Below are 17,879 nucleotides of genomic sequence, written 5' to 3' on the forward strand. Positions count from 1 at the left end.
TATTTATAACACGTCCCTCCTGCTTCTTAAAAGGAGACTCCCATAAAGGGAGTCCCAGACATTTTTGTGTTTATAGTAAAAGTAATCATAATGGCTTATGATGATATGCAAATCTTGAGCTTTGGGAAAGGGGAACCGTGAGAGGCCTCCACTCCCTGCTCTGGTTCAGGGGAGTGCGCAAGCTCCCTGGCACTTCTGTCTGTGCACACCCGGTAGCCCGCTCCCACCTAGGGGTGGAGCTGACCCTGCCTGACTCTGACATGATAGGATGACAAGGCCTTGGCTCCTTTTTGAGTTCTGCGCCTGGGCCGTTGCCTTCAGAAAGGATAGCAAGGGAGGATAGTGGGGTGCTAAATGGAGCCCCCAAACAAAAACTTCTTAGGGAATATTGACTGTCTTCAGGAAACTACACCTGCAGCTTTCTGGCGCTTTCTCTCCAGCCCGACCTTGCTCAGTCAGGTGATAGCGCTTAGAGACCTCACACTCTGCGTGAGGGCTTCTGGAGAAACAAGCATGACTGCGGGGAAACTGTGCCACTTCTGGGGTCCCCGGCAGGGGGTCAGGGGATGGGAATGACTCCTGCCGGGCCGCTGACGTTCTGAATTTAGAGAAAGTTATAGCGAAGAGAATCTGATGCTTCCATCAGACTAAAGGAGCCTTTACTAAATTCTCAGCTGCATCTATGTGATTCCACCTGGCACAGTTCTGAAGCCCAAACTTCAGGCAGTTTCTTTGAGTGGACTTGATCGTAAAGGTAAACTTTTTGGTGGAAATGATTTTTAGATATCTTGGGACCCGAGCTGCTGTGGAATGCTATCATGGATGACCTTGGCCTAGCCCAGCCTTTTAAGTAAGGGCTCCACAGACTTTCTGCAAAGGGCCAGACAGCAAATATTTTAGGCTTTGTAGGCCATCTGGGCTCTGTCTCAGCTACTCAACCCTGCTGTTGTAGTGCGAAAGCAGCCAGGGACAGACAAACAAATGAGTGTGGCTGTGTTCCAGTACAACTTTAAGGACACTGACATTTGAATTTCATATAATTTTCATGGCACAAAACAGTATTCTTCCTCTGATTATTTGTGAATCATTTAAAAATATAAAAACCGTTCCTAGCTTGTGAGCCATACAGAAAGTAGGTGGTAGGCCACATTTGACCTGTGATCCATAGTATGCTGACCCCTGCTTGAATGAAATCCAGCTCTCTTACCCAGTCAGCTTTTAGCGGCCGTTCACCACTGCACTGGGGAGTTGGGCTGGTAATAGAGAACGCTTGAGCTGAGTTACCCCTCGGGATAGTTTCATGCAATTAAGTAAACTATTCCTTTGATTAGTATCATACTTAACAGGTGCAGTTGGAGGCTAGAAGTAAAGGAATGAATCCGTTTAGCACCAGTTCCCTTACCCTATTTACAGTCAGGTAGCTTTAATTAGCCTAAAGCAAAAAGAACAGTGGTTCTTAATTTCCCACCTCTGCAAGCTCAGCAGCCTCTTCACAGTCAGATCTCATCCCATCCGCCCCGCCTTCCTGAGCCCACCTGCAGAGACGCTGGCTCCGCCGTCTGCTAGGATGCCGAAGGTGGGAAGACAGCCGTTGCAAAACTTGACTCACAGAAAGCTGTACGGCGTTTCTCCCACCCCCCCGACCCCTGCTGCTGTATGTAATAACGTGTTTTGTTGGATCATGCATTTTAAAATATAGTTAAGTATGTTTCTGTTCTTTCTCTACAATACAGTTATTTTTAAGAAATGAGCATTCCAGCTCTCTGCTGTTTAATTTTTGTATAGTGTGATAGTTGGTCCAAGGTAAGAAGGATGGGCATAGTCATCCTATCTGGCTCCTCCTTGATCTTCTTATTTATGTCATCACTTGAGCACAAGAGTAAGCTATTGATGAGGTGGTTGGATATGTTTGTAGACTTGGTCTCTATTTTCTAAGTCATAGAGTCCTCCCTTCAGCATGTCTTCAGAAAGCATTTATTGGGTACAGAAAGCAAGTATGTGGTAGGTGCTGGAAATGAACAGTCCCCGTCCTTAAGTTTATAGTGTAGTGAAGGAGCCGGCAGATCACAGAGAAGAAGTGAAGTGCTGTGACAGAGCTGTCGCAGAGTGTGCTGAGACTGCATTGGAGAGGATGGGCCCAGTCTCGGGATCAGGGAGGACTTCCCCGCAGGGGCAGTATGTACACCAAGGTCTTTAAAAGACTTGAGGGGCTAGCCAGGCTCCGAATGCAAGGGGTGGGGCATTTCACGCAAAGTGCTGGCGCAGGCGTGGAAGGGGCGAGGGGGTGGCGCCTTTGGGCAGCGTCGGATTGCTCCAGGTCGTGTGGTGTGGCATGCGGACACGCGGACACGGAGAGCAGCTGGAGGAGGGAGCAGGGGCCAGGCCGTGAGGTCTGCAGGAACGGGCTCGGGAGCCGTGGGACGATTTCAGATACAGAAGGCACGTGATCAGAACTGTGTTCTAGAAAGAGCTTCCTGGCTGTAGTACGGAGAGTAGACTGAAAAGAAGAAAGTAAAGGAAGCTTATATTCCAAGAGAGAAATGACAAGGGCCCAACCTGAGATCGAGCCCCTGCGGAGAGAGAAAATCACAGATCCGAGCGCGGAAGGAGGAGAAAGGATCGCAAGCCTTGACAAATTGACTGTCCTGACTAGATGTGGAAGGGAGCGGGGGCGGGTGGTGAGGGAGGAGATTTGAATCAGGGGGTCGGGCTTCAGGTTCAGGCGTGTGCATTGATGCAGTACCACGGACTGACCAGGAAATACCTTAGGATAGGAGAGCTGAGAAGAAATCAGATGGCTTCCGCTGGGGGTCTGTTGAGTTTGAGGGGCCAGCTGGAGACAGAACAGGTCGAGATGTGGAATAAGCATGTGGAGGGCAGTCAGGAGGGCTCACCTAGAGGCAGCCATTTGGGAGCCAGCAGCATGGAAGTGGTCCTTAAGCTGCAGAGAAATGAGCTGTAGTGGGGAGGCATGTGGCACCAGACACACAGGAGGGCGAGAAACACTTCCTCCTGCTCTGTTCTTAGTTAGGCCCCTTTGGTCCCCACTTTTTCCTTAGAAAGGAAGCTTTAAATCAGATTATGAAAGCAAAAGTATATTCTTTTTAATATTTTGGTATATTATGATTTCTTATGAATTTCCCACTTCAGGTAGGAAGGAGGAGTGGTTAGCGTAGCATACAGGAAGTGTTTATATTCTGCATTTTAATATTATATAAATTTTTTCCCATGTCATTCAAAATTCTTCTAAAACCTTATAATGCCTATGTAATATTCCATCATACGAATATGCTCTTAAACATTTAACCTTGCCCCAATTGTGGATTTTTAGTTTCTGATTTTTTGATACTATAAATAGTGCCATGGCCATCTGTGTTCATAAATCTTTATTGTGATCTCTGGTTATTTCTTTGGAACAGTCCTGGAACTGTGCTGATGGGGTCAGAAATATAGACATATTTAAGAATTTTGAAACATTGCCACATTCCCAGCAGTTTATCCTCTTTCTAGTAGCCTGTGAATAAGGGCACCTATGACGGAAATACCTGTCAGAAGTTCTCTGCCTACATGGGTGGGGGTGTGGGGGTCTGTCTGTCTGTCTGTCTCTCTCTCTCTCTCTCTCTCTCTCTGAGTCAGACTAGGTCTCCTGAAATGTCCCAGTGACTGTGGTCTTGGATTCTTTCTTCATCTTTCCTATTGTTCAATGTGTTACAGCATAGACTCTTCCTATTTGCATTAGCCATTATTAAAAAAAAAAAAAAACTCATAAGGGTCCTAAACTGTAAAATGATAAGAGAGGTGGTTCAGAGCTTCTTCCTAAACTCGGTAAAGTCAAGACTGGAGAACGATCTCCCGCCCCAGTCAAAGTCCTTCTTTCTACTCGTTAGACTCAATAAGAAACCCATCGTATTTGAAACGGTGCTGAGAACTATTGTTGCAGTCTCAGATCCTTGGAGAACATTTGTAACCTCACTAACCTTTTTTGTTGCTCTGTGTGTAGCTGTCAGGCATTGTTTGGGTTGGCCTGACATGAATAATTAAAAGGAAGTCCAATTGCATTAAGACTACAGAGAACAGAATTGCTCTGTGTCACTGCTGCCACCATAAGAATTACTACACTTCTCTTTAAGGTAATGGTAAACAGTACAGGAAGGCTTTTACTAGAAGTTCAGAGCTTCTGGTTAAACGTTGACGAGCAGTGCATCACGTCAGCCGTGGAGATAGTTCTAGAATCAGGGAGGCTTAAAGAGTAATTATCACCCTGTCAGAATTTTCCCCTTTCTCCCAGTTACCAGTTTCATTATTATGAGCAAGATTTTCATTTTCATCTGTTCATCTCATTTATACAGATATCCACAGCCAAGAGTCGGTGCTCTTTTGAGCCCTTCAGCCCCCAGGCTATCGAGGGTGGCTCTGGGGAATAGTGGGGCAGCTGAGGAGGACACGGCCACGGCCACGGCCTCCAGCTTCCAGGGGACGTGAGGCACAGGACCTCCCAGTCAGAGGGCATTGAAATCTCTCCCTTGAAGGAGAGATTGGTTTAGTAATCACACTGTAATTTCATGTGGAATCAGAGCAAACAATCCACATTTATGCATCCCGAGGCGTGGACAAGAGACAGACTTGCAAACTTGACCTAGTTGTATATAAGTAGCACTAATTACACCCACTTATGTGAGTTGGCCACTGTTTGTGGCTTGTTAGCATACGCATAAAGACTAAGCTGTATCATTAAGTGTCGGAGTAACTTTGCTGAGCAGCTTGTTATTATAACCCTAAACTTTTCATGTGCTCACTCTTCTTTAGGCATGTCACAGAGTCAGTTACTCATAATTTTCAAAAATTGGAAGGAATACAGGTAGTATTATTCTGGAAGTTGTTAAAAATACAGACTCAGACATGATTTCCGGCTCTCACTGGACAGATACTTCTTGAGTTCCTATCTTGTTACAAGTACTACTCAGAGCTCTGTGAAGGAGCCTTAGGCGGTGGAAGACAAACTTTCCACCCTAAAGTTGCGTAGTGAATTTGTGAAGAACTCTGTGTACTTACAGGAAACTTCAGTAAGGTAAAAGCAAGGGCATAGTGAGTTGACACAGGACTAGAGGAATACCCAACCTGATGGTTCTTAGGTAGATGGGATTAGTGAAAGAAGGCTGCTTGGGAAGGGAAGCCCTGAATCGCATGGTGCACAAAGTGAAGGACATGATTGGTGGAGAAGAGCTGAGGGTCACCGATTGCCCACCCTGTTGAGATTTAAGGGACGTACATGTTCCATCCCACTCCTCTCCGTTCTGAGTTCTGAACCGCTGAGACATAGACACACAAGTCAGACCGAGATCAAAATGTTCCATCTATTACTGATAAAGTTTGGATTAGAGAAGGCAGCTTGAGCCAGTTCAAGCATTTGGAACTGCCCAGAAGTTAATGCTGTAAGAAGAAACTCTGATTGTGGGGTGATTAGAGGGAGCAGAAAGTAGCCAGAGGCAGAGAGGGGAATGTGCCCTCCAGCACACTGGGCACCAGGGCTACTGGCTACCGAGTCCTAGCACGGCCTTCACCACTAGGTGCCCGCCCGTGCCGTGGCTGCCAAGGAGCGCCAGTAGCTGGTGCTTCTGCCCTTGGCCAAGATGGCCAGGATATGTCCTCAGCAGAACGCGGAAGGCTGCTTTTTATATAACTTTAGAAAGTAAGCGTGTCTCCTACTCCACCTCCAGAAGCTTTTCGCTTGCCTACTGGTTCTTTCTACTTGCCTATTATCCAGGCTCATTTCTTATAGAAGGGAAAAGCTCTACCCCCACCCCTGTAAACGTTTCTCACTGGAAGCTGACGACTGAAACTAAATCCTGCTGCAGAGAAGCTTGCACTGGCTAGCGCATCCATCCCCCCGTCCTGCTTAGGGCTCCCAGAGCACTTTGTTTATACCTGTCACCGGTCTTGATCACATGTTCATGTTGCCTGGTCATTTTCCATTTGCTTCCCTGTCTCCTTCTCTAAAACTGTAAGTTCCCTGAGGGTAAGGACAGCATCTGTTCACCTTTATATCTGCAGTCCCTGCCCAGTGCTTGTTGTTAAGGGTGTTTCAAGGTCACTGAGCATCTCTGTGCATATTGGTCTTTTTAAAAAGACGATGGCAGTTGTGATCTGGGAGAAGGACTGTAGCTCTAGAAGAGAGGTGTGCTTATGTAAGAGAATTAAATGTTTATTATGAATCAGAGAGGTTTCCTTCTCTCTTGAATAAAAGGGTTGGGTGTTTGGTTACTTGCCAGGGCATACAGGGTTTAGGACAGGGTGTCATGAGGACTTTCTCAAGGTGGAGCTGCCTGAACAGGTGTGGGGAGCCGGGAAGCTTTAGCACCCCAGGGGGCTGGCAGTGCTTCTGAGGCTTCCTGAGCACTTCTGTGTTCACCTCTGTATCCTCAGACCAAGCTGCACCCCTCGGGGACCCCGGCAAAAGAGGCTCTCTGGGGGAAGGCAAAGAGACCCCCAGTGCGGCCCCCTGGAAAGGGAGATGCGCAGGCTCTTGTCGGAGACCTGATTTGCGGGCGTGGAAAGGTGGGCAAGGCACCAAGCCCCCCCGCCCACCTGCCTCTTGAAAAGAGTCCTTCTGGGGTGAGCTAACGTCAGCCGCCGTCCGCCTTTCCCCCATGGTGCGATGGAAACGATCTGTATACCATGGTGGGGTCCCTAGCCTAATTCTCCCTCGGTGAATTTCTGATCAGAGCCTGCTTTTGCTTTTAATGGAAATGATTTCCACAAGACAGAGTTTCTGTATTAGTTGCCGCTGGGCTGTCTGAGAAGAAAAGAGAACTCACATCACAGCTGGGGTTGAGATGGTGCCCAGATGATTCAAACTGAAGTCCCTAGCATTTCCAGGGGGCGGTGAAGTGAGACAAAGGGCTCTCACCCTGACAAGATGGTATATAAGAAACTTCTGGGGGTCGAGCGGGGCGGTGGCCGGTGCCTCCGTTCTCTCTGTGGTGCGAGCCTTTCAGGTAAGTGGCTTTGACAGACGGGACAGGTTTGGCTCCTCCAGGGCCCTGGCTTTTGGGTAATTGTTCTCATGATTAGGAAGCTCCTGAACTCTCCCCTTTCTATTCACAGGACACTCTGCATGTCCTCGTCCTGCCCCCATGTCACACCCCACGTCACTTGAACGTGAGCCAAACAGCTACGTAAGAGACATGGAATCCTTTGACGTTAGTAAAACCTGCACTGGGGAAAAGGAACCCTTGCAGCTGATGCTTAGATGTCAACCATGACTGCCTCTTGGGGCAGGCCCAGCTGATTCAGATTTGCGTGGTTCTGCAACCCCGGGGGCTCTGCCGCTGTTCTGTCAGCTGTCTGTCCTGAACTCCGCCGCCGGACTGAGTTCCCCCAAATGCTGTTTTCACCTGTCACTCAAGAACCTGCAGTCTCCTTAAGCAGATTTCATGCATAGTGAGATTCCCTTTCATATTCTGGGATGAGATACGGGATCGCTAGGTTTTATTTTGCCAAACAGGAACATTTTCTTTAAAAGCCAATTACTGCCTACTTCCTCCACGATTTTATAAATGAAAACATTTTAGCACCAAAACAAAGGAAGACTTAATTTCACTGTTCAGGGCAGTCTCACATTGGCTTGGTTGAGCTTTGTGGAAAACCTTTTTCTCATTTCGTTGATCTCAGACCAGCGTTTGCGAGCTGCTGGATTGTTCCATCGGATCCAAATGCCCCCTGGCTTTGGAGGCCCTCGGTGATGCAGCCGGTGTTTGGTGTTCCCCATTTCCCACCCACCCGTCTCCTGTACTCGCTGGTCCTTGCCTGCCTTCGCATGGCCTGGGCCTCCACTTCGCTCCCCCTAGCAGGCCGCCCACTTCTTCCAGAAGCCGCTTCCAACAGGCTGCCTCCTTCTCCACGTATCTCCTATCGGTGCCTCATGCAGTACTGCCTGGGTTTTCATTCGCGTCCTTCTGTGGTTCTGTCTCTTTATTCCCTTCCCTCCCTCCCTGCCTGCATTCTTGAGTATCAGCTGTGTAGAAGGCAGACACTTCGCTGCAACCTCTTTCTCACTCATAAATCTATGGTGTTGGGACAGAAGCGGCATATGCTGCAAGCTGCTCCTAGCACTCAGAATGTCCCCACGGTAGGACACTGTGCCCATAGAACTTGAAGCTGTGGCCCTGTTTGTTATTGCTCAGGAAATTCCCACGTTTTTAAAGAATGGTATTATTATAACACAGTTGTTTGTTTTGTACTTCTTTCGTTCCCATTTTAAATGGCACGTGACAGACATTTTTAACTAAAGAGAATTTAAGAGCTTTAAAAGTATTTTATAACTTTAGAACATCCCTTCTGACTGATGTCTTTAATTTCTCACATTTAAAAAAAATATCTACTAGGCACAGAGTACTGTGCTAGATACTGGAACAAAGAGATTAGAGCATGGTCCCAGCCCTCAGAGAAGCTTGATGTCTCATGGACAGAATACAGACACAAAGAGAGCAAGCTGGAGCACGGGAAACGTTAAGTTTGGGCCGAGTGTGGAAGTGGCTGCTTTGGCATTTTACCTGGGGACACTAGCTATGATTTGAAGGGGCCACGTTAAAAGTCAATGAGAAACAAGGTCATTCTGTTTTTAAAAGTTTTCTCCTGTACAAAATAGCAATTAAAAATTTGCTGTAAGGAAACACTACAAGTGCTGAAAGCAAATTAGAAAGTGTTTAATTGCCCTTGAATTTTGAACACACCACTCCCGGGGCGGGGGGCGGGGGGTGGGGGTGGGGGTGGGGTGGGGGAGGTAAAAGGAATGTGCCAGAGTGGGAGGAAATGAGCGCAGACCTGAAGGACAGCACCCAGGGAGGGGATCCCAGCAGGTTTCTTATCTGCTTGTCAGCATTAAATTGGCAGTCCCTTAAATAAGAAAGTTTGCTAATGAATAACAGTCTCCTGGCTTTGAAGTACATTTGAACTGGGAGCTGTTTCTGAGCTCTGAGAATGCCAGCCTGCTTTGCTACAACGAGTTTTGCTGTGGAAATTGCAAGGAGCTCTCCCTTCATTTTCCTGTCCCCCACCCCAGCTACGTCCGGGGACTTAGCTTTTCCTGCAAGCTTCTGTCCAGCCAAGCTTGCAGTCTTGCTTGCCTCCCCGGCTAGCCTGCAGGAGCAGCACACTTCCGGGCTCAGAGGGGAGCAGAGCTCTGCCTGAGCTTCTCCCTGCCCGCTGCACGCCCGGCTGTCCAGCCTCCGGGCCTGGATTCCTGACCCCTTGCTGCTGAGGACTCCTTCTTGGTCCCTGTGGAGATCTGTCCTGTTTGCCCAGAGGCCGAGCTTGGAGCTCATTTGGGGCACTTCTGCTCCAGACTCAGCCCCAGGCCCGGACTCAGCTCTCCTGTGGCCACCAGCTTCAAGTCAGTGACGAGACAGTGTCGAGCTTGTGAGCGTGGGCCTGGGACAGGCCGCCTGGGCTCCGATCCTGACTCTTTTGCTTGGCTGTGTGACTTTAGCTTTTCTGTGCCTCAGTTTCCTAAGATAATCATGAGTAAAATGAGGTAACATGTTTCAGAGGTAACCGTCAGTAACAGGGAGATGATAATAGTAACTATGCCATGGGGATGTTAGGTTAAATGAATTGTACCCATACAACACTTAGAACAGTCCCTGACATGTAACACCAAATGGACGTTAACCGTGTGCCCAGATGCCGAGAAAGGCCCCGTTTCTGTCCTCACAACAGAGCCACGTCTAACAGGGAAGAACCCAGGAAGGGCTACAGTACAGGCCACCAGCAGCAGTGGCCTCATTGGGATCCGTCCGGTGGGTCTGGATGGAGGGGAAGGGTTTGAAGTGGAGGTGCGGGGCCAAGGAAGGGTGGGCCCCTACTGCTTGCCAGCGGCGGGGGAGGAGCACTCTGGCCTGGTTGGGTGTGTGGAGGGAGCAGCGTGGTAAGAGACGAGACTGGTGGTGTCTTGAAGCACTCAGCAGTTGGGGCTCGAGTCACAGGGAGAGCAGGCAGCCTTTGTGAGCAAGGAGGGGAAGGAAGTAGAGTTGCTCATCACACGCCATGTCACTCAAATGAGAGACACAAAACATTCCCTTTGAACAGACATACCACAGTTTACATAACCCTTCCTAATGTGGCTACTGGTAGGTGGCTTTCAGTTTTTGTTATTATAAATAACACTACAATTAATATTCTTATGCAGTTTTTTGGTTTTTTGGTTTTTGGTGGTTTTTTTTTTGCGGTACCCTCTCCCGTTGCAGAGCGCAGGCTCAGCGGCCACGGCTCACGGGCCCAGCCGCTCTGCGGCACGTGGGATCTTCCCGGACCGGGGCGCGAACCTGTCTCCCCTTGCATCGGCAGGTGGACTCTCAACCGCTGCGCCACCACGGAAGCCCTCTTCTGCATTCTTTTTTTTTTTTTTTTTTTTTTTTTTTCTTTTTGCGGTATGCGGGCCTCTCACTGTTGTGGCCTCTCCCGTTGCAGAGCACAGGCTCCGGACGCACAGGCTCAGCGGCCATGGCTCACGGGCTTAGTTGCTCCGCAGCATGTGGGATCTTCCCGGACCAGGGCACGAACCCGTGTCTCCTGCATCGGCAGGCGGATTCTCAACCACTGCGCCACCAGGGAAGCCCTCTCTTCTGCATTCTTAATCAAAATTGTTTTGGACTGTTTCCTCAGGAATACATTCTTAGAATGACCGCATTAAAGGGAAGAACTATTTTTCTGCGATACTTTCTCTTTTTTATTAACTTTTATTGTTGTATTATAAAAGTAATACACATTTGGAACTTCCCAGGTGGTCCAGTGGTTAAGACTTTGCCTTCCAATGCAGGGGGTCGGGGTTCGATCCCTGGTCGGGGAGCTAAGATACTTTTGGCCTCAGGGCCAAAAGACAAAAACATAAAACAGGAACAATATTGTAACAAACTCAATAAAGACTTTTTAAAAAAGGTCCACATCAGGGCTTCCCTGGTGGAGCAGTGGTTAAGAATCCGCCTGCCAATGCAGGGGACACGGGTTCAAGCCCTGGTCCGGGAAGATCCCATATGCTGCAGAGAAACTAAACCCGTGCGCCACAGATACCGAGCCTGTGCTCTACAGTCCGTGAGCCACAACTGCTGGAGCCTGTGTGCCACAACTACTGAAGCCCGTACGCCTAGAGCCCACGCTCCGCAACAAGAGAAGCCACCGCAATGAGAAGCCCGCACACCGCAACAGAGTAGCCCCCGCTCGTGGCAACCAGAGAAAGCCGGAGCGCAGCAACGAAGACCCAACACAGCCAAAAATAAATAAATAAAATAAATAATTTTTTTTAAAAATGGTCCACATCAAAAAATCTTAAAAAAAAAGTAATACAAATTTGTGTTATGAAAATTTTAAATGAACCAGTAAGCCCATCAGTCACCCATCACCTAGTAATAACATTTTTCTAGGTATCCTAAAGCATGTACATTTTTTAGAGCTTTTGACACAAGCTGCAGGATAATTTTCCAGAAAAGTGAGACTAATTTAGGCTTTCCCCAGCAGGGAACAATAGTGCATTGTCACTGCCTCTCGCCAAATTGAGAGTCTGTGTGTTCCGTTTAATCTTTGTTAATATGGTAGGTTGGAAATGGTGTTTTATTATTGTGTCGGCTTGCATTTGTTTTACTGCTTGTGGGTTCGATCAACTCTTGCTTGAGTCGTTTCTTTGCCATTTCTGAGAAAGGGAGAAACTTCCTTCTGCGGTCACTAGAGGCTCCTGACACCTTAAGCCCTAGACCCACCAGCCACATTTTTAGCCAGAATTACTTTTTTTCCCAACTAAGGTATAATTTACATACAGTAAACTTCACTCTTTTTAGCATACAGTCCTGCAAGCTACACATACCACACTCAAGACATAGAACAGTTCCATCACCCCAGAAAATTCCCGCACACCCCCTTTGTAGTCAACCCCTCTCCCCTACCCTCAGCCGCTGGCAACCACCCCTGTTTTCTGTTCCTGTAGTTTTACCTGTTCCAGAATGTCAGGTAAGTGGAATCAGACAGTTGGTAGCTTTTGAGTCTCGCTTCTTTGACTTAGCATCATGCACTTGAGGTTCACCCCTGTGTTTTGTGTGTATCAGTGTTCATTCCTTTTTATTGCAGAGTATACATGTATACATGGTATAGATGTTCCACAGTTCATTGGCGCATTTGTCAGTTGAAGGATATTTGGGTTGTTTCCAGTTGGGGGCAATTATGAATAATGCTGCCATAACGTTTGCCTACAGGGTTTTTTTTTGGGGGGTTGGGGGTTTTTTTTAGGGAATTCCACCATCTTATTATTATTATTATTTTAATTTATTTAATTTATTTTATTTTTGGCTACGTTGGGTCTTCGTTGTCACACGTGGGCTTTCTCTAGTTGCAGTGAGCAGGGGCTACTCTTCATTGTGGTGCATGGGCTTCACATTGCAATGGCTCCTCTTGTTGCGGAGCATGGGCTCTAGGTGCGCGGGCTTCAGTAGTCGTGGCACATGGGCTCAGTAGTTGTGGCTCGCAGGCTCAGTAGTTGTGGCACATGGGCTTAGTTGCTCTGCGGCACGTGGGATCTTCCTGGACCAGGGCTCCAACCCATACCCCCTGCATTGGCAGGCGGATTCTTAACCACTGCACCACCAGGGAAGCCCTGCCTACAGGGTTTTGTGTGATGGTTGTTTTCATTTCACTTGGGTAAATACCTAGAAAAGGTTGGGTCATATGACAAGTGTATATTTAACTTTAAAAAAATTACCAAACTGTTTTCCAGAGTGGCTGTACCACTCACCAGCAATGTACGATAGTTCCAGTTTCTTTACCTGCTTATCAGCACTTGGTATTATCAGGGGTTTTTTGTTTGTTTGTGTGTTTTAGCCATGCTAATAGGTGTGTAGTGGTGTTTCATTGTGGTTTTAATTTGCATTTCCCTAGTGACTAATGACGTCTTTTTCATGTGCGTATTTTCTGTCTGCATATCTTTTTTGGTGATGTGTCTCTTCATATCTTTTGCCCATTTCTTAATTGGGTTTTTGGTTTCTTATTACTGAGTTTTGAGATTTCTTTTTATATTTTAGATATAAATCCTCTATCAGATTTGTGATTTGCAAATATTTTCTCCATGTCTTTGGCTTGTCTTTTCATTCTCTCTGGCTTATTTTTTTTATACTCTTTTGAAGAGCAAAAGTTTTACATTTTGGTAAAGTCTAATTTATTGAATTTTTTTTATGGATTGTGCTTTGGGTGTCACATCTAGGAAATCTTTGACTAACCCAAGGTCACGAAGATTTTTTTCTATGTTTTCTTCTGGCAGTTTTATAGTTTTAAGATTTACATTTAGGTTCTCCACTTATTTCCTAGCTCCAGAAGTTTCTTTTAGAAAACGGTTCCATTAAAGAGACACACACCTGAGTAGGTTTGGTATGGAGTCAGTCCTAGGAGCCTACGCAGGCATGGTGCCCTCCAGGAACCATCTGGAAAGGAGGTGTGGGCATCAGAAGCTGCCCAGGAGTGGCTTTTAAACAGATAGTAGGCTTCTCTGGCTTAAGACTTGGCATAAAAGTGAAGATTGTATCCTTTAAAGGAGGGTGAGGATGATAAGAGAAAAACCTCTCAACTTTCTAGATAAATCCTTCTGACTGCTGCACAAAGTCAGGACGGTGACTGACGCCAAGCCCAGGACTTTGTCGATTATACGCAAACACCCATGTCGGTGACTCAGCCGATCATGCTTTAATCTCATAACCAAGAGGCTTTCAAAAATTATAGTCAACAAGGCAGCTTGCTAGTTGTGACTGCCATTGGAATTGGGTTTTCCTCAGAACAGCTGGAGTGTCATGTGGTGGGAAGAAAGCCTGATGTGGGTGAAGGGCCAAGGGTTGCTTGTCTGGAAGGATGTGCAGCTAACGTTTGATAGAAATCTGTGAAATGACCGACCTCAGCCAAGCTAAGTAGAGGCCTGCCATCTTTCATCCATGGGAAAATACGCTGCAGCAAAAGTGTTCAGAAAACAGCATTGATTATCCGCTTTGTGTCAGTCATTGCAAGACACGGGTGGTCCAGAGCATGCTCCGTGCTGGGCTGATAGGAGCCAAGAGAAGACTCCTGTTCTAGTGAAGGAGAGCACTTGAGAGCAGGTTGGAAGTGGCTTCTCCAAGGATGTTCCAGACAGAGCAGTGCAAGGCTTTGGTATGTTCTGGGATTTGCAGGCCTTGGGCATGGCCGTGTCACAGGAAGGGCTCACAGAGGCAGTGGGAGATGTTATTGGAAGTGGAACCAGGGCCGGTCTTGGAGGACCTTGTTTGCTCCGCCCTGAGGTATGAGTGTTTTCTTGAATTCAAATTGGTACCCTTGAAGCATTTTACATATGGAAGTGATGGGCTAGGACTTTCTTTTTAGAAAGATCTCTCTGGAGGCTCTGTGGAGAAGGAATTAGAAGGGGCCAGTTAGTGGTTAATCTAGGTGAGATGGCTGACCGGAAGTCATACAGCTGACAGGAAGCCACAGGTGAGAAGGACACTGAGGTGGTAGAATCAGAACCCAAAAAGGGAGGGGCTGGGCACACGGATGGCTGCTCCTGGGTTTCTGACTGGGCAGCGGGGCGGCTGTGGTGCCAGCCAGGAGAGCCCCCCACCCCCCATCGCAGGAGGAAGAGCAGGCGTCAGCCGGGGACCCTGTGAGCTTGAGGTGCCTGGCGCCATCCTGCTAAAAGCCGCAAGGTGGCCGGCCTCGGAAGTCGGGTGTGCCTCTGCCACCGCCCCGCAGGTTCTCCCTCCGCTCGGGGTACACACGTGTTCCTGGAGGCATCAGAAACACGTGTGCCTCCCAAAGTACAGTAAGCAGGACCAGAAACACGGTGTGAAGGCTAGTGACGGAGGCGGCGCGAGCAGCACGTGGCACAGCACGAAAGCCTCTGTCCCCCTGCGTGAGCCAGGTTGCCAGACAGGGCTTCCCTGGGGCACGGGGCTGCGGGAGAGCGGCCGTCGTCAGCTCTCAGCTCTCGGCCTCCCCCCACCCCCTCACCTTCTCCTCTCTCTTCCCAGACAAGCTCTTCTCATTTGTTTTTTTTTAAAAAAGGAGTGAATTCACTCCCAGTCCTTTTGAAAGCCCACATGTCAGTGATAGATGAGGCAGTATTCTTTAACTTCAGAGGAGAAAAAGTGAGTGAGTGAATGCGAGCCAGGGGAGTTGCAAAGTCCAAGGGAACAGGAGACACATGGGGCGACCCCGCCGTCAGGAGGAGCGCCCTCTGTTCCACCCCTGCTGGTGCCACGCAGAGGCACAGACAATGCCACTTGCAATAAATCATGAAGGATCCTGAATACCCACTTTTGTCTGTTTTCAATGGACCTTGGGCATATTGCTTAAGATATGGCCAGCCATTTGTGCTGTGTTCCCAGCTACTCAAAGGCTCCAAGTCAAGTGCGCTCTCGACTGTATAATGGAGTCTTTGCATAGGGGATTTGGGGGAGATTTTCATAGCTAGTCATAGTAAAGGTGACCTCGTGAGTAGTGTGAGCCGTTGTCACCCTTCAGACATCCATCCTTCGACGCTGAGCTTTGTGGGGTATCCATGCAGCACCTAATTCGATCACACATCTGACCCCTGCCTCTTTTTGGCACTGTCCCCTCCTCTGTGCTCACTGGGCTGCTGGAGGCCTCTGCACAAACCCTGGCTGTCCTCTGCATGCATTCAGTGCTAAACAGAGCTCTTGACTGTTTTCCCCCCCGCTCTCAGAATTCTAGGCCCCCTAGTGACTCTGCCCTGGGGAGTGGCTGCTTGTTCTCATGATGCTGTGCTCATGAAGACGCCTGTTGGAAGCGCCTTTTAAAAGTCCCCGGGTTGTTTCCACAGTGGAGTCTTGGGAAGCAAAGAGAAGAATAACCTGGGGTCATTTAAGGGCTGGCTGGTCATTTCCTTAATCGTCTGTGACCGTTAAGAGCCTGATTTTCTATAAAGAAGCACAGAGGCTTCCTTGGCTGATTATGAATAATAACAAACAGCTAGAATTTATTGAGCACCTGCCGTTTGCCAAGTGCTTCCACATGTTACGTCATTTAATCCTTAAACCTTATACCCATTTTTACAGATGAGGAAACTGAGACTTGAGGTTAAATAACTTGTCAAAAGTCACATAGCTAGAAATGGCAGAACTAGGATAGAAACATTCCTTATTCTGCTTAATTTTTATCTTTCTCTTGTTTTATATTCTTTTGCGAATCTGAACAAATGGATCAAGTCCTACTCTTAGGATGACTTTGAAGAGCTATCTTAAAATACTGTGTAATTCCGTTTCTATAACATTCTTAAAATGACGGAATGATAGAGCTGGAGAACAGAGTTGTGGTTGCTAGGAGTTTAGGGCTGGTGCGGGGAGAGGGAGGTGGCCCAAGGGGGGATCTTGGTGGTGAAGGAACAGTTCTGTATCCAGGTTGCTGTGGCAGTTACACGAATCTACACGTGTGACCAAATGACATAGAACTAGACACACGTAACATGCCAATGTGTTTCGTGGGTTTGATGTTGTGTTATAATTATGTAAGATGTCACCTTTGGTGGAAATTGGGTAAAGAATACATGGGGCCTCCCTGTTGTATCTTTGCTATTTCTGTAAATCTATAATCATCTCAAAACAAAAAGTGGGTTGTTTAATTCATCGGAGTGGGACGCCAGCATTGCACCTGGAAAAGGCCAGGTCTCAGCTCAGAAGGTGCTTGCTCTCAGAAAGCAGTCCACATCATAAAGCTATAGGTGGCCTAGGAGGAGAACACACACTAGAAGAGGGTCTGGGATTTAGCCTCTGTCAGATGTAACCCGAGGCTCTGTTGTCTTATGGGAAAGTACTGAACTGAGAGTCAGGGCCCCTGGGCTCAAGTCCCAGGGCTGCAATTGCATGACCTGGGGCAAGGCTCCCAACATCTATGAGCCTCCGTGTCCCCAGCTGTAAAGGAGGAATGGTAACAGCACCCACCCTATGAGGTTGTTAAGAGACCCCCCGATAGAACACATGAATGTGCTTATAGCACAGAGAGCTTTACTGTGCTTATTCATTTTTGTTACCATCATCAGTGTGTGATTTTATCTGTTCCAAAGTTGTACCCTCTGCTCTATAGTCAGACCAATCTTGTACATAGTCACAGAACAGCACGTATTTATTCTTACTTCTCTGGTTTGGGTCATTTATTCTTTCAACAGTTCTTTCTTTTTTTTAAAAAAAATTTCTTTCTTTATTTGGTTGCGTCGGGCCTTAGTTGCAGGATCTTCGTTGCGGCACGCGGGATATTTCATCGTGGCGTGCGGGCTCTAGAGCGTGCGGGCTCAGTAGTTGCGGTGCGCGCGCTCTCTAGTTGTGGCACATGGGCTTTAGAGCACGCGGGCTTAGTTGCCCTGTGGCGTATGGGATCTTAGTTCCCCGACCAGGGATCAAACCCGCGTCCCCTGCATTACAAGACGGATTCTTAACCACTGGACCACGAGGGAAGTCCCTCAACGATTATTTCTTAAGTGCCTACTTTTCGAAGACTCTTGGAGATACAGTGATGGATGTGACCCGTGTGGTCTGTGCCCAAAGAGAGCTAAAGTCTTGTTTTTTCCTGTTACTTGGAATCTCCTATCTGTGTCTTTCAAATCCTTGCTGTCCTTCCAGACTCACAGGCCTCATCTATTCCATGCAGGCCACTCTACCAGATACTCCTCTGGGCTCCGACAGCGCCGGAGTCAGTGTGACTTAGTCATCTCTGCCAGCCTAGACTGTCCTTTTCCCCTGTGCTTCCCGGGGTGCCCGGCACGGTGCTGAGCAGCACAGGGGGCGTGTTTAGCAAGTGCTTGCCCACAAAATTATAAAGTTCATGGCCAGAAGGAGCCCAAGACAGTATCTCTTCCGAGGCTTTCACTT

At 47.9% G+C, this 17,879-nt stretch overlaps 1 protein-coding gene across 4 annotated transcripts in view; it reads left to right on the forward strand.

The window, feature by feature from the left end:
• DIS3L2 (DIS3 like 3'-5' exoribonuclease 2) overlaps positions 1-17,879 on the forward strand; it is a 361,464-nt gene that overhangs the window by 292,599 nt on the left and 50,986 nt on the right. Inside the window, exons 14-15 of one of the 4 annotated variants that reach the window (XM_067027177.1) lie at positions 7,105-7,175; positions 7,672-8,176. The exons of the other annotated variants lie outside the window; for them this stretch is intronic. Coding sequence (XP_066883278.1) covers positions 7,105-7,175; positions 7,672-8,155 — 555 coding nt within the window. The 3' untranslated portion in view covers positions 8,156-8,176. Of the gene's footprint in view, positions 1-7,104; positions 7,176-7,671; positions 8,177-17,879 lie in introns of those variants that run through there. 4 annotated transcript variants of the gene reach the window in all.

The sequence above is a fragment of the Kogia breviceps genome, chromosome 2 (assembly GCF_026419965.1).
Source record: "Kogia breviceps isolate mKogBre1 chromosome 2, mKogBre1 haplotype 1, whole genome shotgun sequence".
Lineage (NCBI taxonomy): Eukaryota > Metazoa > Chordata > Mammalia > Artiodactyla > Physeteridae > Kogia > Kogia breviceps.